The sequence below is a fragment of the Saccoglossus kowalevskii genome, chromosome 5 (assembly GCF_978046115.1).
Source record: "Saccoglossus kowalevskii chromosome 5, keSacKowa6.1, whole genome shotgun sequence".
Taxonomy (NCBI): Eukaryota; Metazoa; Hemichordata; class Enteropneusta; family Harrimaniidae; genus Saccoglossus; species Saccoglossus kowalevskii.
Window position 1 is genome coordinate 23,621,684 of NC_140645.1, and position 23,264 is coordinate 23,644,947.

Here is a 23,264-nt window from a genome sequence, read left to right on the forward strand (position 1 = left end):
GCATACAGTCAATAATAAGCATTGTGTCTATTTTATAGATGCAAACCGTAGACCGCATTCAAAAGTGTCTGTATATGAACAGGCGTTTTAGGTTGAAACATTGCATGTGTGTTTGTTTAGAAGGTGCTCTAAAATAAAACAATTTGGAAGAAAGGTGTTTCCCTCCAAATGGGAGCATCAAAATCCATTAGGCCAACTGGTAATTAATTCACCGCGTGTCTTTATTCCAGCTGTACACATAAGTTGGTCAGACCTTATAAACTTGCGTACAATTAATTCTTCCACAGCCTGGTGCTTGAAAAAAAATATTTGCTGAAGTTAATGTCATGATCATCTCATTATGTGTTGAATTACGTCACCTTCGGTAATTGTCTAGTTAGCATATATACCATAATTTATTTATAAGTTGCCATACATTTCACCCAATTTTGTTAATACTGCTTGCACAAAGTTGAACACAGTCCCTAAACATCCTACCAATAAACATTTTAACACTTTATTATGAAAAAGTTTATTTTTGTGTGTTTACAATGTGTTTAATTTTCACCAGGAAGTGTTTTAAAAACTCCCCAAAACATTTTTCTAAAAATAGTAAAACATTACTGTTTTGATAGAAAATAACATAGTGCACATGTTTTTAATTGCAACAGTGTACATTCATTTAAAATGGTGTGTTTTAATGAAAAACATGGAAGTGCTTCCAAGATTCACAGTGTAGCATTAAACATAGAAGATATAGAATATAGGAAACGAATTGATGAATGGAGAATAACGTTCATAAGTTATTGAAAAAAATTGTTGACGAGGTCAGATCGCCTTGTGACAATGCACGGGTGTTTTCTGAAGTGATTAGTAGAAGTGAATGCTCTATTGTATCCGAAAGTAAAAAGGTGTATATCTACATGACAGCTCAATTATTAATCCTTATAGTGCTGTAAAATCTCATTTAGCTACTTTCAATCATGATTCAAGACAAGAAATTCAAGATTATCAAAATTATTATTGGTGCGTATATACATTTCGTTATGATTTATTTTCCAATGCAGTTATTTTCATGTAGTTATGTAGTAGCCATGCAAGTTCATTTACAAGAACAAGTTCTCGATATTGCAATGCAGCCAACCCCCACATTATAAACAGAATACTACCCCTTGTTACACTTATAAATTATCAGAGTGGAAACTATTCGAATAGCCAAACGTTTTGACTACAGCCAACGTAAGTCTCACAGGACGAGACTGCTCGCCATTTCACTAATCCTGTATTCATATTACATACCACTATACTTGTTTGTGAAATGCAATCAACTATACTTTGGGAAATTCAATAAACTATACTTCTGTTCATATGGAGATCCACATCTTCATCTCTATTATTGTAGCCATTGCGCGTCATCTTGCTACATTCATAATGACATGTCACACCACTACAATAGACAAGTTTCGAGACCATCATTATCTTGGAAACTTTGTATGCGTACGGAGAGGGTGTGATATCGCCGCAGCTTCGACAGAGCATCAGAATACCGGGAACCAAGGACACAAGCGAAGAAATCTCGCGAGCTAAATTTCGAATCTGGTTTATTGCATTTATTCATATGGTGGTTATGAACCATTACACCCCTATTGTCATGATAATTGTGCTCTACTTCATTTGCATTTAGACTGAGATTGAATCCGACTGCACTGTAATACTACATGAATATTTTACATCACACCACTTCTGTTATTATGTTCCAATGTGTTGTAATTGTAAACCACTCAACTACTGTCTATTTGAATATTGCTAACAACTTTTTTTATTTATGGAGTGTTTATGTAAATCGGAAATCCTGAATCTATATGAAGATTGCATGCTACGATACATGTATTCATACGAAAGATGTAAATCATCGAGACGGATAATAATAATAATAATAATAATAATAATAATAATAATAATAATAATAATAATCATAATCATAATAATAATAATAATGCCATAACATTGTATTTTATTTTCACTGATTGTTATCACTCCTAATCATGCTACAAGTGACATCATGATGCAAATTCGAATATATGTTGTTTTTTATGAACTTGCTTGAATAATATGATCAATGAAATTAGGATCGTCAGAAAAAAATCGACAAGTATATATAGTAAAGTTGCCGTCTCTGCGAATCAAACAGATTCTATCTCTCGTTGTATCTTCCTCGGAGACTGGTGATTTCAATTGAAGGTGCTTAATTAAAAACGGTGCACATTCCTACATGTGAAAAAAAATATTCACGTGATTAGACGACACAATTGGACATTGCAAACGCTAATGTTTTTTTTTCGCAAAAAATACGGTTTACGAAAAATACTAGTTCTGTTCAACCTGATCTATGTAATTGTTAACACACATTAAAATACAACCATGTTGTGTTTTAATAACTGTTTTGGACCACAATTTCAAAATATAACAATTGCATTGCGAATTAAAAAAACAACAACATTACATTCCACCAACAGTCGCTAAACAGCTATTCACCTCATGTGACTATCTTGATACTTATTGACCTATTTCAGTGTATTTCAGTGTTTAGTTTTATATTATTAGTATAATTATCATCAGATATATCATCACCAAGTATTCACCTCTTTCTTACAAACACTTCTACACCCAATCGTCTCCTACATCGACCTCACATCGTTGACAATGGTCAATTGGTTTGTTCTCCCTATGTAACAAGTATATATAAAGTACATATATGCATTGCTTTGTTTTATAGATGAATATGGAAGAGGCCGATAATTATAAAGTGTCACTCAGTAAACTCATTATCAGTAACATAGTTTAACCCGAAATGAGCGAAACGATTCCGCACAAAGACAATTGTTCAACGTGCATACACGTTGGCTCGTCAAAAATTTCAGTGTTTATGTCACGCACAAATGCCTTCAATTGTGTATTTAAATATCACCATTGACCTATAAAATTACTGCGATATACATACAATTATTTAGTTTGTGTAATACGTCAAGAATGTTAGACTTAAATAAAATGATATCACAATCAACCCAATAAAAAAATTTATTGATAAATATAACATACTGGGTCGGCCTCTTTCATACCGCCAATCTGTGATGCGAGTATTGCATTATACTGGAAATGTTTTGTCCCAGGAAGGAATTGTGAAACCCCTTCGTAATATACACCGTGATACGAAGCGTTTTTCCCTTCTATTTGATTTTCAATATCTTCAAAACCAGTGGGGCAGGTGAAGTCTTCGGTGCACACACTATGTCATACTCCTTCTATGTAGATGACATCAGTACAATCCACGCACGTGCCATCATCAGGGCGTCCAGGATGCAGTTGAGCGTTAGATGTAACCACCAACATGATCAAACCCAAAAATGAGCGTGTTACAAACATAGTTTCTGATGTGAATAGATAGATATATTAATACACGGCACATCAAAAAAGAAACATTTAAAAATAAAACAGAATACTATATTGAACAGTAGACTCTAGTCTAGAACGGCTTTGTTGATTGACATGTCGGATTTTTATTAGTGAGAAGCATAACTCATAAATATGTCGCAAAGAATCACAAAGGTGAGGTGTTTGATGTTACTGTACACTATAACCCATATGTGTCTATAAAATTAGTATTATATAAATGTGATATTAGTATTCAAAAACGATAGCACTGGTTTGGCTGTGTATTTTGTTGAACCGAATTGCGATACGAAAGCTCATACTATAACCACGTTTTCATAGGGTCGAGCTAGTGTTGTTTTATATTTCTAGTCTTGAAGCGAAGATGCGTCTATTGCCACAAGGGCATGGTGTGGATAAATAAGCAATTAATACTTTGAACTATCGGGACTACAATCAAACATACTGTACAGTAACAAGTCCCACTCACAACATAAAATGGATTCCAAAATATGGACAAATAACAAAATCCACTGATTTAGACACTAAACGATTGCTCTATCAGATGAATACAAAAATTGCTAGATTACACATCATATCTTACCTATAGTGTTGTCGTGAAGACTATAAACACTTGCAAGCCAAGTGATGTCTATTTCACAGTGTTACCTATGTGTCCACAATATGACTACTACCACTCAGCATTTAAATATTTTTATCATTTTCGTCATCGTTTAATCATTTAATCCTTGTATCTTCCTGTCTGGATAGAATTAATATATGTTCTCGGTACAACCAGTGTTCATGAAAAGTCGGGGTAGAACAACTGATTGGCAGGTATTTTGTTTTACCGAATACAACTGATTAAAATATTTTCATGAAATTGAGTGGCTCAATATATAAAACGTCACATATGACTATATATTGACGACGTCATAGTTGCCATATCACGTATTACCAGCATAAATGATTTGTTCTCATTTTGAATTGTGGTGATGTCAACCGGACTATTTTCGTTACCTGGTTGTCACGACACATCACTGAAAAAAGTACCACATATCTTAATTACTTTGAACATATTATGCAACAACTATTTGAAGGATTACCTTAGGACGAAATATTTCGAATGACGAGGACACACGAATCAAACAACATTCAAGTGAGATATTATGCAAAGCATACATCACTTGTGAATGGAATAGCCTTATTACCATACATCATCTAACCTGTAGTGATTTCGACGAGCCGTCAAAACACCCAGTACCCAGTGTCTGTTTCACATGTGACTACTTTTATAAAGTTAAAGCTGCGAGATTAAAAATATATTGGTTTTGTCTACTTGGCACATATACATTTAGCGGATGATATACATATGTAGGTTTCGTGATGCGGAATAACACATTTATTAATTTGAGCAAGCTTGCATATAATATATACACGTATCAAGTTCGTTATTTTGTTTAATACCGTATTTTGATGTGACGCGAGTACAAGAATTTTACACACATAATGACTGTGAAAAATCTCATCCCAACCCTTTGGGTGTGGGATTCCAATGATCCCTCTTGCGGTTTAATTAATCATTGCCATATCGTCAGACAAATCTCAAAATCTTGATAAAAATAAATACAACATTTTTCAGAACGTTTTCTGATCACATAAAAGTAATATGAAATACATGTAGCTATGGCTCTTTCATGCTCATGCTCATGCTCATTAAAGTAAATTAATTAATTTTAATTTATTTTGAGATCTATAATTCGTACACAATTCTTTATAATTTAGCGTCGTTAATTGCTTCATTGGCGTTGATACCAGTATGGGTGGTGTGTGGTGCGACATTATGTCATGTAACTAGCGTGGTTTTGCATTACATACACCGTAACGATCAAACCCGTTAGGATGTGTTGGCTTTATTGATAAATTTAACAGGTTCAATCCAACGTAGACATCCTCAAAAATGAACATTTTCATATGGCATGCTGATTGTTAAATTGATTTTGCAACATTCATTGACATTACGTAGGCCACACCACTTATGTACGCTGGAAAGATATTGAGTGCCCAATAGTCTTTACTGGTACACCATTTATTCTGGTCGTCTCGTATGGGTTTTGCATTTTTGTACACGTGACCTACGATGTAATTGTTTCGCTTTACATTGCTCAAAAGGCCTATGAGGTTGTCGAAGTTGATGAAAACGTCATCTTCCACTTTCATGACGTACTTCACATGTAGGCAGTACGTCACTGCCCATTTCAACATCACCATTGTCTTCAGTGTAAGATCGTTGTAAAAATCCACAATGTCGACTACAACTATGTCAGAAAACAATTCGTGCTCTTTCTTCAATTTTTGGAAATTTTCATTTGTTGACGGCATTCCAGTGAAAAACACCTGTCTTATTTGGAACCCATAAACTTCCCTGATTAGTTGCGAATGAGGCTGCGCCGAACAATAGTACTTGGGGTAGACATAGTTATTATTATAAGGTAAGTATCATTATTCGGAGTGTCACATTTACAAATGTTTTCCAGATCCAACAGATACGACAAGTCGGAGTTATTCAGATGTTGTTTGTCCAACTTATTAGTGTTCAATATTCGGAAAACTTCATCTTCCGATAGAAATGAATTTCGAGGTGAAGGAGACTGATTTTCCCCATTTCCGAGGTTACAATTTGTCTAGATTCGAATAAATTGTGAAATGTTACCACGAACACACATATGTTAGTATAGATTAATGCATGCACGACCAGCACGGTTTCCCGTTTGCTTTTCACGTTTGTTTTGTTGAGCATAGCGTTGTTTTTACAGCATCATTGTGAATACTGAGATGTCTCTGAAATATGAATCATAATAATACCTCTATCACTGAATTCTTGTCTTCGAAATATTTGTGATGACCAGTCGAAATTTGTTCTAGAGAACATTCTTTTTTACAGATTAATCGATTTAAAATACAGAAGTATATGAACTGAATGTTTCGTTCAGTAAGTATTATGTAAATAACAATATAAATTGCAACTGTATAAAAACGATAAGCTGTATAAACCCAACTATACGCGAAATGAATTATATTTAAAGAATGGCATCGAAGTATCCAACTATATCTGAAATAAATTACCAGCTTAAAAATAAACTCACTTGAATCATCTTTGAACATATATTGGTGATAGCTGTGAGATACAATTATTGATAATCCCGTAGATTATAGTCCAATGTACATTTTGAGATTGTATAGCTAGTGAATATATTATAATGATATGTACACGAACATAAATCAGTGTAAATATATATGTATAAGTAGTAGGTGTCACAGATTAATTGACGTCGTGTTATGAATAAAACAACATATGATATATGAGTTAAAGTTTGCGATAGTTGAAATAGACCTTTTATGAAAGTTATTTAGGTCTTTGGGCTCTTCCAGTCCGACATTTCCATGAAATTAAAAAACACGTCCAGCCATGCGTTGACGAATCCAAACGAACCACAATCTTATTAGCATACTCCGGGTTTGACCTAACTCGTTAACATATTAAATGCGTCTGTGCGTCATGAAAAGGTGCTGAGTTGCGCTGTGAGCGTGTAATCCCAGTAAAATGGGGGAAAAATGGATATCGTACTTCAAAAAAATCTAGACCTTGCTCGCCTATGATTCATCGACTTCTCAATTCTACATTTAGTGGGACTGAAGGTATACAATGGGGAATCAGTAACGAAGCAACTGCAGTGGAATCATATCTTAGAATTAAGCCACAAAAAGTTGTCTTTAAAAGTTGGAGACTATTACACAGATCCGTTTTACAACTTCATTGGAACTCATGTCATAGAAGATATCATCAACCGTAGATTACCGAATGTCAGATATGGACATAAAAAGACGAAATCGTGGATGGAGGTCATTGAATGTTTTGATGACAAATCTCTAGTTGGATCCTACTTATTAGATTTGTTTATGCAAATCTACAAATTTCGTGAAAATTGTAAGTCTGAAATTAAAAAGCTAATATTAGATTATATGCAGTATGAATGTAGCAAGGAAATTAAAGCAAAATTTTGCAAAATACAGATGAAACGGATTTATTCATTTTTCGCGATTGAGGCAAGTGTCTGATTTAACGGTTCGAGCTGTGGTACAATAATCTTTTTTCGATGTCATTAACGGCAACATTTAAATCATTATCTAATTACCTAAATTGGAATAAAAATAAGTATTACAAAGCATAATTATCATCATGCTAATAAATATATCCACAAAATTCAATTTGCTGGGTTAATATCCTGCACTGTAGCGGCTATTTATTAGGCCTGTGTATTTCTAGTCAAGAAGTGTGATACATATTTTTGTTGTTAGTATTCTAACTAAATGTTATGAACGGGTCAGTGTAATAGATATTTTATATGTAATTGTTGTATTTTATGTTCATTTCTTGTGATGGTTTGTATGGCAGTGACAGCAAATGTAAATTTGTGTTTATAATCTTTGGTTAAATGTTCAAATCGATAAATTAAATATCAACTGGCGCCAAGTATGCATTTTGTCGTTTTGGTTAATACAGTACTGATTGGTACATGTTATAATGATATGAAGGAATTAGTATTTTCGCGTCACTTTTCCATTTAGGGAATAGAAATATGGCAACATTGTTATATTATATTGCAAAATAGGTTCGACAATGTTCAATATTTCCGGTAATAGTATAACCGGGAAAATGAATAAAAAGTGTACTGATGGATGTCAATATTTTGGATGTCGTTATTTCATTTGAAGTGTGTTTCTAATTAAACATACACAATGCAAAACTCATCATTGTCAAACCTGGCATAACAAAGACATCATTACTTTATATACAATTTACATGCACAGTAAATTAATAGTCCATGTAAAAGTCAAGTAGAAATGCTAAGTAGCGAAAATATGACCACGCATCATTACCACGATTAAACTGCATTTTTCTGTTCCAAATCTGCCTAACATTATTATTATTTGGCAAGTCATATAATGTGTCTTTGAATGTTGGTAAGGACGTTATGTAGTATGCAACTCAGTTATCCGCATATAATGACATTAATGGGGGCTCCTGAAAATAACAAAGCAGTTAACAACTACCAACGCTGGCTTTATCAATTACACTCTCCATACGTTTCGTAACGGAGTCACAATATCATCATACCTCCAGGTTTATTTAGGATAATTTCAAGTTCCCTTCTTTTCTCAGAAAATCTCAAAAGGCATCGTTCGGCCCAAGTTGTTGTTGCTTCTTTAACGAATATGCCACCTGTCCACATACTCTAGATAGCATAATTCAATCATTGAATGAGCGTGCGAACGACACAATTTACCAGTTTTCTAAAAGACGTAACATGTAATAGTGTTCATCGTGAACACCGTCGTTTATGCATGGTGTCTCACATTTTTACAAAGATGTAGCAAAATAATTTTTGTTGAATATTTGCTTTCTTACTGTATTTATTGTATTAATAACATTTCTAAATAACAGCTGAGTATTTATTTATTATTAGAGACTTAAGGGAGCTCGTTTAGATTATACGCAAATTAACACAGGTGTATGGAAATCACCATATCAGATCGAATTCAACATTGAGGCTCCACAAATAGAATATTAGCTGAAGCCTAAAATAAATGTATAATGATTAGATCACATGGATTAACGTACAGCGCTGTGTCATCCAGCTTACTAACTCGAGCATGTTTAATTCCATCGATTATTAAATTTGTGACAATTACATGGTATGCATACTCGCAAAGTATATGACTATATGAAGCTCCTTTATTATTGAAAAAACTAAAATCAATAAATTTATCACTACCTGCACAGTATGTCTGCTGACAGTGGTATGTGTGTGGTATTTTATTTCAATCAATATGCTGCATACAGTCAAAAATAAGCATTGTTTATATTATAGATGCAAACCGTAAACGACATACAAAAGTGTCTTGTATATGAACACTTATATAACCGGATATTTTACGTTGAAACATTGCATGTGTGTTAGTTTAGAAAGTGCATTTGGGAGAAAGGTATTTTAACATTATAGTGTGGTGTTTTGGGTTGAACAATCGTTGCTAATTTGGCTTTCTGAAGTGTTTTCAAATTGAACCGTTTACGAGAAAGATAAAATCACATTTGCGAATGCTCGTGATTGGAACTACAACCACCGTTCACCAAACGTTATAAATTTACCACGTGTCTTGATTCCAATTGTACTTATAGATTGGTCAGACAATATAAGCTTGCGTACAATTAATTCTTCCACAACCTGGTGCTTGACATAAAACTATTTGCTGAAGGTAATGTCTTGACCATCTCATTATTACGTTGAATTACGCATAATGTTTATTTACCAGACTTTTCACTCAATTTTGTTAATACTGCTTGCATGAAGTTGGATACATCAGTCCACAAATGTCCTACCAACAAACACTTTAATGTCACATTTATGTCCCTGTAAAACACTTATTATTTTTTTTAAAAAGTGTATTTTTGTGTGTTTACAATGTGCTTTATTTTCATTAAAAGTGTAATAATAACTGCCAAAACACTCTTGTTTTGATAGAAAATACAGATGTTTTATTACATAACACACACGTTCTTAACGGAGTGTTTTAATTAAAAATGGGGAAAATGCTCCCAAGATTTACAGTGTAGCAGTAAACATAGAAGATAAAGAATATGGGAAACTCTTGAAGAAAGAATGGGGAATAACTTTAAGAATTTATTGGAAGGAATTGCGACAGTGAACGGATGTCTTCAGAAGTGACTGGTAGAAGTGAGTTCCCTGTTGTATCCGGGAGTAAGAAGGGTGTATCTACTGAACAGCTCAATTATTAATCCTTATAGTGCTGTACATCTGTAATCTCATTTAGCTACTCTCAATCTTAATTCAGAGCAAATAAAAAGCAAAATATAGATTACGATTACAGCAAATAATCTTCTGTAATATTCTTGTGTAATCGGTTATTATCATTGGAGTGCATATACATTCCGCTATGATTTACTCATAATATATTTCTGAATATGTTCCAATGCCGTTTTTTCATGTAGTAGTAGCCATGCAAGAAATTCATTTACAAGAACCAGTTCACGATGATGCAATGAAGCCAACCCTAACAATATAGAGCAAAATACTACCCTTTGTTACACTTATAAATTATCAGAGGATGAATAGCCGGACCTATTTTGACTACGACCAACGTATTTCCTATAGTTCGTAGCATGACTCGCAGAACGAGACTGCTCGCCACTTCACTAATCTTATATTCATATTACATAGCATCATACTTGTTTTTGAGATTGAAAATGCAATCAACCATACTTGTTTCTATATGAAGGTCCACATCTTCATCTCTATTATCGTAGACATTGCGTGTCATTTTTCTAAATTCATATTCAAATTTCATACCACTACAAACAGTTTCGAGGTCCGCTATTACCTTGCAAACTTGCTCTGGTTTAAAGACGTTCCAATTTCGTCTGCGTACGGAGGGGGTATCATATCGCCGCATATTTGATAGCTCATCAGAATACAGGGAACCAAGGATACCAGCGAAGAAATTTCGTTAAAACTCGAATCCACTCTATTGCATTTATTCATGTGGAGATTATAAACCACTACATTTCTATCATAATGATTACTGCTTTCTGCTTCACTTGCATTTATATTGAGACTGAATCCCATCCCATCCCGCCCGCCCGGCCCAACATCACTACACGAGTGTTAATATATTCCAATGTGTTCATATTGACATGACGATTGTAACCCACTTTACTAGTGTCTATAGGAATATATAACCAGTACATGTGATGTATATGGAGAGTATGAACCACTATTCTTGTATTCATAGGAAGATTGCTAATCATTTCATTTTTATTTACGAAGTGATTGTGTAAACAAGAAATCCTGAATTCAAATGAAAATTGTATGCCACTATACATGTATTCATAAGAAAAGCGTAAATCATCAACACAGGCACTCACCCATATACGCAGGGCTGAAGTAATAAATACAATAACCACATTGTAATGCCATAACATTATATATATTTCACAGATCTTAACATAAAGTTAACTAAACCACTAGTATTTTATTTTTAACTGATTTTTATCACTTCTAATCATGCTACCAGTGACATCATGATGCAAATTCTAATATGCGTTCTTATTTTACGAACTTGCTTGAATAATATGATCAATAAAATTAGGATCGTCAGAAAAAAAGCGACAAGTATAGATAGTAAACTCGCCGTCTCTGCGAATCAAACAGATTCTGTCTCTTGCTGTATTTTCCTCGGGGACTTGTGATTTCAATTGAAGGTGCTTAGCGAAAAACGGTACACATTCCTACATGTGAAAACAAAATTATTCACGTAATTAGACGACACAATTGGACATTGCGAACGCTCATGTTTTTTTTTCGAAAACAAAATACGGTTTACGAGACGCTAAATACGAAAAATACTAGTTCTGTTCAACCAGATCTATGTAATTGTTATCGCACTTTAGAAACACGACCATGATGTGTTTTAATAACTTTGTTAAGACCAATTTGATAAGTGAGAATGTATAATAAAAAGCAATAGACCAGTTTGCAAAATCGCGAGCACAAACTACTGTTAATTTGACCATAATGGAGGTAGTTATTACATTAACACCAACACTGCTATGGTTTTAGTTTATATTGTATGTAATGTATACCTATTCAAAATATAATGAATAAGACATTATTTATACCGTATATGCATAATAATAATCCATACCGATTCATTTAATATATTACACGAAAATAACTGCTTTAAAACAACAACGATTTTCTACATTTAAATACATGTAAATTTTAACGGGAAGGAATTCTCATTTGCATTTTTTGACAAAGATTACTTCTTATAACGTTTTTCTATGGTATCCCGAATTCAAAATATAACAATTGTATTGAAAATTTAACAGTCGTTAAACAGCTATTAACCTCATGTGACTATGTTGATACTTATTGACTTATTTCAGTGTATTTCGGTGTTTAGTTTTATATTATTAGTATAATTATCATCAGATATATCATCACCAAATACTCACCACACTCTTACAAGCAACTCGACTCCAATCGTCTCCTATATCGACCTGACATCGTTGGCAATTGTCAATTGGTAATGTTTGCTCTCCCTACGAAACAAATATATATAAAGTATATTTATGCATTGCTTTTGTTTTACAAATGGATATAGAACAGACCGAAAATACCAGAACGGTTATAAGCCATAATATTAAAATTTACGGAACTAATTTGTATGATATATAGTGTCACTCAGGAAACTCATTATCAGTTTTAACCCGAAATGAGCGAAACGATTCCGCATTTGTTTCGACGTGCATACACGTTGGCTCGTCAAAAACTTCACAGTGTTTATGTCACGCACAAATGCCTTCAATTGTGTATTTAAATATCACCATTGACCTATAAAATTACTGCGATATACATACATTTATTTGGTTTGTGTAATACGTCAAGAATGTGAGACTTAAATAAAATGATATCACTATCAACCCAATAAAAAAATGATTGATAAATATAACATACTGGGTCGCCCTCTTTCATACCGCCAATCTTTGATGCGAGTATTGCATTATACTGGAAATGTTTTGTCCCAGGAAGGAATTGTGAAACCCCTTCGTAATATACACCGTGATACGAAGCGTTTTTCCCTTCTATTTGATTTTCAATATCTTCAAAACCAGTGGGGCAGGTGAAGTCTTCTGTGCACACACTATGCCATACTCCATCTATGTACATGACATCAGTACAATCCACGCACGTGCCATCAGCAGGACGTCCAGGATGCAGTTGAGCATTAGATGTAACCACCAACATGATCAAACCCCAAAATGAGCGTGTTACAAACATGGTTTCTGGTGATAAATCGATAGATATATTAATATACGGCACATCAAAATAGAAACACTTAAAAAAATAAAACAGAATACTACATTCAACAGTAGACTCTAGGACGGTTTTGCTGATTGATGATTTACAATGCCTCGCAAGGGTTGGTGTGCAGCTCAGAAGTGTTTATTGTTACTGTACACTATAACCAATATACGTATGTCTATAAAATTAGTGTTATATGAATTTGATATTATGTTAGATATTAGTATTCAGAAACAATAGCACTGGTTTGGCTCTGTATTTTGTTGGACCGAATTGCGAGACGACGGCTCATACTATTACAATGTTATCATAGTTTTTTTAATTCCCAGCCTTGAAACGAAGATGCTTCTTTTACCGCAAGGGCATCGTGTGGATAAAGATCAAACATATTGTACAGTCACGAGTTCCACTCATGACATAAAATGGACTCCATAATATGGACAAATAACTAAAACCTCTGATTCAGATACTGAACGATTGCTCTATCAGATGAATACAAAAATTGCGTTAGATTACACAACATAGCCTACCTCTAGTGTTGTCGTGAAGCCTGTACAAACTTGCAAGCCAAATTATGTTTATTTCACAGTGCTACATTTGTTTCCACAATATGACTACTACCACTCACCAATATTTTTAGCATTTTCGTCATCGTTTAATCATTTAATCCTTGTATCTTCCTGTCTGGATAGAATTAATATATGTTCTCGGTACAATCAGTGTTCATGAAAAGTCGGGGTAGAACAACTGATTGGCAGGTAATTGTTTTTTACCAAATACAAATGATTGAAATATTTTCATGAAATTGAATGGCTTAATATAGAAAACGTCACTAATGATTATATATTGACGACGTCATAGTGGCCACATCACGTATTACCAGCATAAATTAATTGTTCTTATTTTGAAATGCACTGCTGTCAACCGGACCAATTTCGACACATGATTGTCAGGACACATTCCTTGAAAAATGTACCACATATCTTTATTGCTTTATTTGGAACCAACTATTTGGAGGATTACCTTAGGACGAAATATTTCGAATGACGAGGACACACGAAGCAAACAACATTCAAGTGAGATATTAAACAAAGTATACATCACCTGTGAATGGAATAGCCTTATTACCATGAATCATCTAACCTGTAGTGATTTCGACGATCCGTCAAAACACCCAGTACCCAGAGTCTGTTTCACATGTGACTACTATCTTTTATAAACGTAAATATTAATAACATTTTGTATTTCCCATTAAGTTGTTACAACCGTATTACTTATTTTGAATTGAAAACTAAACTATGTTGATCATATAGAGTCATTGTAACATGTTCAACACATCATGAAATTTTACATTATATACTAATTGATCGAATCACCAGAAAGAAATTGTATTAAAGCTGAATGGCAATAAACACGAGTAAACCAGAAATCATCCTAGTTAGATAATACAAAAGACATGAAATGCATCATCAATATACAGAACTCAATGCCATAGCATTACAATCACGGATGTCACATTGCGACCGAATTGCATCTCAAACTTTGAAGGTAAAACATACATCGGAAATAGTAACTGTGAAAACGTCACAGAAAATAAAGCGACATGAAAAGCACCACTGGGTGGTTTGGAAGAAATTGATGATTCATTTTATCTTAACGAGTTAGAGCTTAACACTAGTGATTAAAGCTGCGAGATTAAAAATATATTGGTTTTATCTACTTGGCACATATAAATTCAGCGGATGATATACGTATGTACGTTTCGTGTTGTCGAATAAAACATTCATTAATTTGAGCACGCTTGCATATAATCTATACACGTAAAAAGTTCGTTTTTTTTTGTTTAATACCGTATTTTGATGAGACGCGAGTACAGGAATTTTACACACATAATGACTGTAAGAAATCTCATCCCATCCCTTTGGATGTGGGATTCCAATGAGCCCTCTTGCGGTTTGATTAACCATTGCCACATCATCAGACAAATCTCAAAATCTTAATAAAAATAAATACAGTCAACATCTTTCAGAACGTTTTCTGGTCGCATAAAAGTAATATGAAATACATGTAGCTATGGCTCTTTCATGCTCGTTAAAGTAAATTAATTAATTTTAATTTATTTTGAGATCTATAATTCGTACACGATTCTTTATAATTTAGCGTCGTTAATTGCTTCATTAGCGTTGATAGCAGTATGGGTGGTGTGTGGTGGGACGTCATTATGTCATGTAAACAGCATGGTTTAGCAGCACATATACCGTATCAAACCCATTATGGTGTGTTGGCTTTATTGATAAATTTAACAGGTTCAATCCGACGTAGACGTCCTCAAAAATGAACATCTTCATATGACATGCTGATTGTAAAATTGATTTTGCAACATCCACTGACATTACGTATGCCGCACCACTTATGTACGTTGGAAAGTTATCGATTGGCCAATCGTATTTACTGGTATACCATTTATTCAGCTCGTCTCGTATGGGTTTCGCATTTTCGTACACGTGACCTACGATGTAGTTGTTTTGCTGTGCATTGCTCAAAAGCCCGACGAGGTTGTCGAAGTTGATGAAAACATCGTCGTCAACTTTCATGACGTACTTCACATGTGGGCAGTACGTCACAGCCCATTTCAACATCACCATTGTCTTCAGCGTAAGATTGTTGTAAGAATCCACAAAGTCGACTACAACTATGTCAGAAAACAAGTCGTGCTCTTTCTTCAATATTTGGAAATTTTCATTTGTTGACGGCATTCCAGTGAAGAACACCTGTATTATTTGGTACCCATCAACCTCTCTGATTAGTCCACGGGAATTGCGAATGAAGCTGCGCCGAACCACCGTACTTGGGGTAGACATAGTTATTATTAGAAGGAAAGTATCATTATATCATTGTCACATTTACAAATGTTTTCCAGATCCAACAGATACGGCAAGTCGAAGTTATTCAAATGTTGTTTGTCCAACTTATTAGTGTTTAATATTCGGAAAATTTCATCTTGTGATAGAAATGAGTTTCTAAGTGATTTACACCGATTTTCCCAATTTTCCGAGGTCACAACTTGTCTAGATTCGAATAATTGGTGAAATGTTACCACGAACACACATATGTTAGTAGAGAGTAATGCAAGTACGACCAGCACGATTTCCCTTTTGCTTTTCACGTTACTTTTCTTGAGCATAGCGTTGTTGTTTTACAACATCATTGTGATTACTAAGATGCCTCTGAAATAGGAATGATAATAGTGCCTCGGTTATTGTATTTTTGCCTTCGAAATATTTGCGATGACCAGTCGAAATTTAAAATACAGAAGTATATGAACTGAATGTTTCGTTCAGTAAATATTATGGAAATAACAATATAAATTGCAATTGTATAAAAACGATAAGCTGTATAAACCCAACTATACGCGGAATGAATTATATTTAAAGAATGGCATCGAAGTATCCATCTATATCTGAAATAAATTACCAGCTTAAAAATAAACTCACTTGAATCATCTCTGAACATCAATTGGTGATAGCTGTGAGACACAATTATTGGTAATTCCGTAGATTATAGTCCAAAGTACATGTTGAGATTGTATAGCTAGTGGGAATATATTATATTGATATGTACACGTAAATAAATCAGTGTAAATATATATGTACAAGAGCAGGGGTCACATATTAATTGACGTAGTGTTATGAATAGAACAATATATGATATATGAATTTTCATTTTAATTGTGTTTCCAACTGTGTAATGTTAACATATTGGCAGGTAATATAAACATATGAAACCATTGCGTGTAAATACTATGATTAGCATAAGGGGTAAATGGACCCGATGGTGTATCATATATTTATTGTATTACAATATAGGAGAGCTTATCCGATACACATTTGATTAAAATCAAATTTTATTGGTCATGTTTTTTTTTTTAATTATTCTTATCTTATTCTTTCAAATGTATATTCTTGGTTCTATTTTCCAACTTTTTGACTGTAATAAGATTTGTCAACCAATCAAAAAAAGGTCATGTATACAGGGGTTATTCAATTTATATACAGGAATTATTCATCAAAGTTCAACTATGCCTGTATGTAAAGCCTCCGCTGATTGATTATTAAAGTTTGCGAGAGTTATAAAGGTCTTTGGGCTCTCCCAGTCTGACATTTACAAGGAATTAAAGTACACGTCCAGCCATGCGTTGACGAATCCAAACGAACCACAATCTCATTAGCATACCTCGGGTTTGACCTAACTCATTAACATATTAAATGCGTTTGTGCGTCATGAAAAGCTGCTGAGTTGCGCTGTGAGCGTGTAATCCCAGTGTTTTACTCTTGATTATTCAAGTTTTACCATAATTTATTCACATTTAATTATCATTGGTGGCGAATATGACGCACTGTAATGCTAGAATGCGACAAATTTGGCGGGTAAGTTTGAATTTTGCATATTAATATTCTATGTTTCCTCAACCTGTAGTGTTACTCGATCAAGCTGTCTCTCTGTGTATCTTGTGTATCTTGTGCTTTTTTAGCTCCGCTGTCGACTTTGACGAGCGGAGCTTATCATATGAGTGAGTGTCCGTCGTCGTCCGTCGTCGTCGTCCGCCGTCCGTGTCAATGTTTTACTTTTTCGACTTCTTCTTGAAAACTACAAGTCTGAATGCTTTGATACTTGGTGTATATGTACCTTGGATAGACCTCTCTAAGATTTGTTCATTTTGTGATGATATCTTCAATTCTCTAATTTTGGTGAATATTTTTGTCATTTTTGGTAAAAAGTGGTATTTTCGACTTCTTGTTAAAAACCGCAAGTCCGATTGATTTGATATTACATATATAGGTACTACATGTGGACGCCTCTCCGATTTGTTCATTTCGTGATGATATCTTTAATTCTCTAATTTTGATGAATATTTGTGTCATTTTTGGTAAAAAGTGATATTTTCGACTTCTTGTTAAAAACCGCAAGTCTGATTGCTTTGATATTACATATATAGGTACTACATGTGGACCTCTCTCAGATTTGTTCATTTCGTGATGATATCTTTAATTCTCTAATTTTGATGAATATTGTTGTCATTTTTGGTAAAAAGTGATATTTTCGTCTTCTTGTTAAAAACGGCAGGTCTGATTGCTTTGATATTACATATATAGGTACTACATGTGGACCTCTCTCAAATTTGTTCATTTCGTGATGATATCTTTAATTCTCTAATTTTGATGAATATTGTTGTCATTTTTGGTAAAAAGTGATATTTTCGTCTTCTTGTTAAAAACGGCAGGTCCGATTGCTTTGATATTACATATATAGGTACTACACGTGGACCTCTCTCCGATTTGTTCATTTCGTGAGGATATCTTCAATTCTCTTATTTTGGTGAATATTTTTGTAATTTTGTTCATTTCATGATGATGTCTTCAATTCTCTAATTTTAATGATTATTTTTGTCATTTTTGGTGAAAAGTGATATTTTCGAATTCTTGTTGAAAACAGCAAGTCTGATTGCTTTGATACTATACATATTGTTCATTTTCTAATGATATCTTCAGTTCTTTAATTGTAATGTGCATTGCTAACAGCGGGGCTATCTTAGCTGACAGACTGCTTGTTTTGAAATGGGGAAAAAATGGATATCTTACTTTCAAAAAATCTACACCTTGCTCGCCTATGATTCATCGACTTCTCTATTCTACATTTAGTTGGACTGAAGCTATACAATGGGGAATCAGTAACGAAGCAACTGCAGTGGAATCATATCTTAAAATCAAGCCGCAAGAAGTTGTCTTTAAAAGGAGACTATTACACAGATCCGTTTTACAACTTCATTGGAACTCATGCCATAGAAGATATCATCAACCGTAGAATATCGAATGCCAGATATGGAAGTATAAAAAGGGAATTGTGGATGGAGGCCACTGAATGTTTTGATGACAAATCTCTAGTTGAATCCTACTTATTAGATTTTTTACGCAAATCTACAAATTTCGTGAAAATTGTAAGCCTGAAATTAAAAAGCAAATATTAGATTATATGCAGTATGAATGTTGCAAGGAAAAGCAGGATTTTGCTAAATACAGATGAAACGGATTTATTCATCTTTCGCGATTGAAGCACATGTCTGGTTTAACGATGCGTGCTGTGGCACAATAATTGTTTTTCGGTGTCATTAACGGCAACATTTAAATCATTATCTAATTACCTAAATTGGAATAAACATAAGTATTACAAAGCATAATTATCATCATGCTAATAAATATATCCACAATATTCAATTTATTGGGTTAATTTCCTGCACTGTGGCGGCTATTTATGTAGGTTAGTGTATTTCTAGTCAAGAAGTGTGATACATATTTTTTTTTTAGTATTCTAGCTAAATGTTATGAATGGGTCAGTGTAATAGATATTTTATATGTAATTGTTGTATTTTATCTTCATTTCTTGTGATGGTTTGTATGACAGTTACAGCAAATGTAAATTTGTATTTATTATCTTTGGTTAAATGTTAAAATCGATAAATTAAATATCAATTGGCGCTTAATTAATATGCATTTTGTCGTTTTTGTTAATATAATACCACGACTGCTTGGTCCATGTTATAACGATATGAAGAAATTAGTATCTTCGCGTCACTTTTCCATTTAGGGAATAGAAATATGGCAACATTGTTATATTATATTGCAAAATAGGTTCGACAATGTTCAATATTTCCGGTAATAGTATAACCGGGAAAATGAATAAAAAGTGTGATGATGTCAATATGTTCTCATTCTTATGTTATTTTAGGGTGTGGGCTGTCGTTATTTTATTTCAAGTTGTTTCTCTTTAAACATACACAATGCGAAACTCATCATTGTCAAACCCGGCATAACAAAGACATCATTCCTTTATATAAAACAGGCACAGTAAATTAATAGTTCAGGTAAAAATCAGGTAGAGATGCTAAGTAATGAAAATATGACCACGCACCATTAACACGAATTAAACTTGCATTTTTCTGTTCAAATTTTCTAATTCTGCCAACATATCTATAATATTATTTGGCGACTCATATAATGTGTCTTGGGGATGTCGGTAAGGACGTTATGTAGTATGCAATTCTCTGGTCCTGTAAATGTGTGAACTTGAGTTTAATCAGTTATCCGCATATAATGAAATGAATGGGGGCTGCTGCAAATAACAAAGCAGTAAACAACTACCAACGCTCGGTTTATCAATTACACTCTTCATCCGTTTTGTAACGGAGCAACAATATCATCATACCTTCAGGTTTATTCAGGATAATGTCAAGTTCCCTTCTTTTCTAAATGGCATCATTCGGCCCAAGTTGTTGTTACTGCTTTAACGAATATGCCACCTGTTCACATACATATAGTATAATTCAATAGTTCAATGGGCGTGCACAGGACACAAGTTGCCAGTTTTCAGAAGACGCAAAATATAATAGTGTTCATCGTGAACACCGTCGTTTACGAAATGTATCTCAAAATGTTCACAAAGATGTAGCAAAATAATTTTTGTTCAATATTTGTTATCTTGCTGTATTTTTTGTGTCAATAACATTTCTAAGAACTAAATGACTCTGTATTATTATATACTTAGGGGAGCTCGTTTATATTATACGCAAATTAGCACAGGTGTGTGGAAATCACCACATCAGATGGAATTCAACATTGAGGCTCCAGCAATATAATATTAGCTGAAGCTGAAAATTAATATAATGATTAGATCACATGGAATTAACGCTTGTCTAGCGCTGTGTCGTCCAGTTTACTAACTCGAGCATTGATAACAACACTGTGCATGTTTAATTCCATCGGTTAATAAACTTGTGATGGATACATGGAATGCACACTCAGTATATGAATATAAAAAGCTGCTTATTATTGAAAAAATAAAATCAATACATTTATCGCTTCATACGCAGTATAACTGGTAACAATGGTACGTGTATGAGCATTTTTTCATAATAAATATGCTGCATACAGTCGAAAATAAGCATTGTGTCAATATAGATGCACGCTGTAAACGATATACAAAAGTGTCCTGTATATAAACACTTATATAACCGGGTGTTTTAGCTTGCAACATTGCATGAGTGTGTGTTTGTTTAGAAGCTGCTTTAAAATATAGCAATTTGGAAGAAAGGTGTTTTAATTAATTCTATGAATATATATATATATATATATATACACTTTGCGAAAAGATTATAGAGTGGTGTTTTTACATTTGCAAATGCTCGTGATTGGAACTACAACCACCGTTCACCAAACGAGAGTATCAAAATCCATTAGACCACGAGGTAATTGATTTACCACGTGTTAGCTTGCGTACAATTAATTCTTCCAGAATCTGGTGCTTGACATAAAACTATTTGCTGAAAGTAATGTCTTGACCATCTCATTATGCATTGAATTATTCCACTCTCGTTGATTGTCTAGTTGGCATATATACCATAATGTTTATTTACGAGTCCCCTGACATTTCACTCATTTTTTGTTAATAATACTTGCATGGAGTTGGATACATAAGTATATAAATGTCATATCAATAAACACTTTAAATGACATATTTATGTCCCTGTAAAACACTTATTGTTTTGTTTTGAAAAAGTGTATTTTTGTGGGTTTACAATGTGCTTAATTTTCATCGAAAAGTGTTCTAATACCTCCTCAAAACACTTTTCTAAAAATAGTAAAACACTATTGTTTTGATAGAAAATACAGATGTTTTATTACATAACACACACGTTCTTAACGGTGTGTTTTACTGAAAAAAAAACATGAAAGTGCTCCCAAGATTTAAAGTGTAGTATTAAACATAAAATATGGGAAACTCATGAAGAATGAATGGGGAATAACGTTCAGAAGTTATTGAAAGGAATTGTTTACGGGGCCTGATAGCCTTGTAACAAGAATGGGTGTCTTCAGAAGTGACTGGTATAAGTGAGTGTCCTGTTGTATCTGAGGGTAAGAAGGGTGTATATCTACATAACAGCTCAGTTATTAATTCTTATAGTGCTGTAACATATGTAATCTCATTTAGCTACTTAATTATCTTTCTGCAATAGTTTTGTGTAATTGGTTATTATGAAAATTATCATTGGTGCGCATATACATTCCGCTATGATTTATTTATAATATATGTCTGAATATTTTCCAATGCAGTTGTTTTCATGTAGTAGTAGCCATGCAAGAATTTCATTTACAAGAACCAGTTCTCGATATTGCAATGCAGCCAACCCTCACATTGTATCCAGCCGTTATACAGCAAACCACTACCACTCATAGATTATCAGAGGGGAAACTATTTAAATAGCCGGGCTCATTTTAAGGACTACTGCCAACGTATTTTTAGAAGGACGAAATAGCTCGCCCCAAATTTGTATTCATATTACATACCACTATACGTGTTTTTGAGATTGAAATATAATCCATATATTCATCTCTTTTATCATAGAGATTGCGCGTCACTACATTCATATTGAAATGTCAAACCTACATTGAAAAGTTGCTCTGCTTTAAAGTCGTTTTGATTTCTTCTGCATACGGAAAGGGTGTGATATCGCCGTCTGTCCGATTGCATATAAGATTGATGGAAACCGACACCAGTGAAGAAATGTCGCGTACTTGGATCTATTGCATTTAATATGGTGATTGTGAACAACTAAACCTCTACTTTCATGACGACTGTGCTGTACTTTATTTGCATACCTATTGAGATTGAAAGCACTCCACTACATTGCAGTACACAAATATTTTACATCACTGCACTTGTGTTATTGTGTTCTAATGTGTTCAGGTTGCCATGACTATTGTAACAACTCTACTAGTGAAGATATAAGCCAGCCACAAATTTATATGAAGAATATGAACCACTATTCCTGAATTCATATCAAGATTGCTGATTGTG

General features: G+C 33.7%; 3 protein-coding genes and 1 long non-coding RNA gene across 4 annotated transcripts; all 4 read right to left on the minus strand.

Annotated features, from left to right (window-relative positions):
* Positions 1-1,976: 1,976 nt before the first annotated feature.
* On the minus strand, positions 1,977-4,098 carry LOC144344215 (uncharacterized). The gene is made up of 4 exons (XR_013419130.2): positions 4,013-4,098; positions 3,079-3,407; positions 2,622-2,704; positions 1,977-2,247 (listed from the first exon to the last, which is right to left on the minus strand). It is a non-coding gene; the product is annotated as an uncharacterized LOC144344215 (long non-coding RNA).
* A 1,299-nt stretch (positions 4,099-5,397) lies between these two features.
* On the minus strand, positions 5,398-5,790 carry LOC102802255 (beta-1,3-galactosyltransferase 1-like). The gene has a single exon (XM_006813640.2). The coding sequence runs from the start codon at positions 5,788-5,790 to the stop codon at positions 5,398-5,400; it is 393 nt and encodes a 130-aa protein (XP_006813703.2).
* A 5,669-nt stretch (positions 5,791-11,459) lies between these two features.
* On the minus strand, positions 11,460-13,989 carry LOC144344212 (uncharacterized). The gene is made up of 4 exons (XM_078006294.2): positions 13,886-13,989; positions 13,008-13,336; positions 12,506-12,592; positions 11,460-11,776 (listed from the first exon to the last, which is right to left on the minus strand). The coding sequence occupies exons 2-4, from the start codon at positions 13,329-13,331 to the stop codon at positions 11,600-11,602; spliced, it is 588 nt and encodes a 195-aa protein (XP_077862420.2). The 5' UTR covers positions 13,332-13,336; positions 13,886-13,989; the 3' UTR covers positions 11,460-11,599.
* A 1,585-nt stretch (positions 13,990-15,574) lies between these two features.
* On the minus strand, positions 15,575-16,216 carry LOC100366638 (beta-1,3-galactosyltransferase 1-like). Its single transcript, XM_002742149.2, has one exon. It carries the CDS (start codon positions 16,214-16,216, stop codon positions 15,575-15,577), a length of 642 nt encoding a protein of 213 aa, XP_002742195.1.
* Between the last annotated feature and the right edge of the window lie 7,048 nt (positions 16,217-23,264).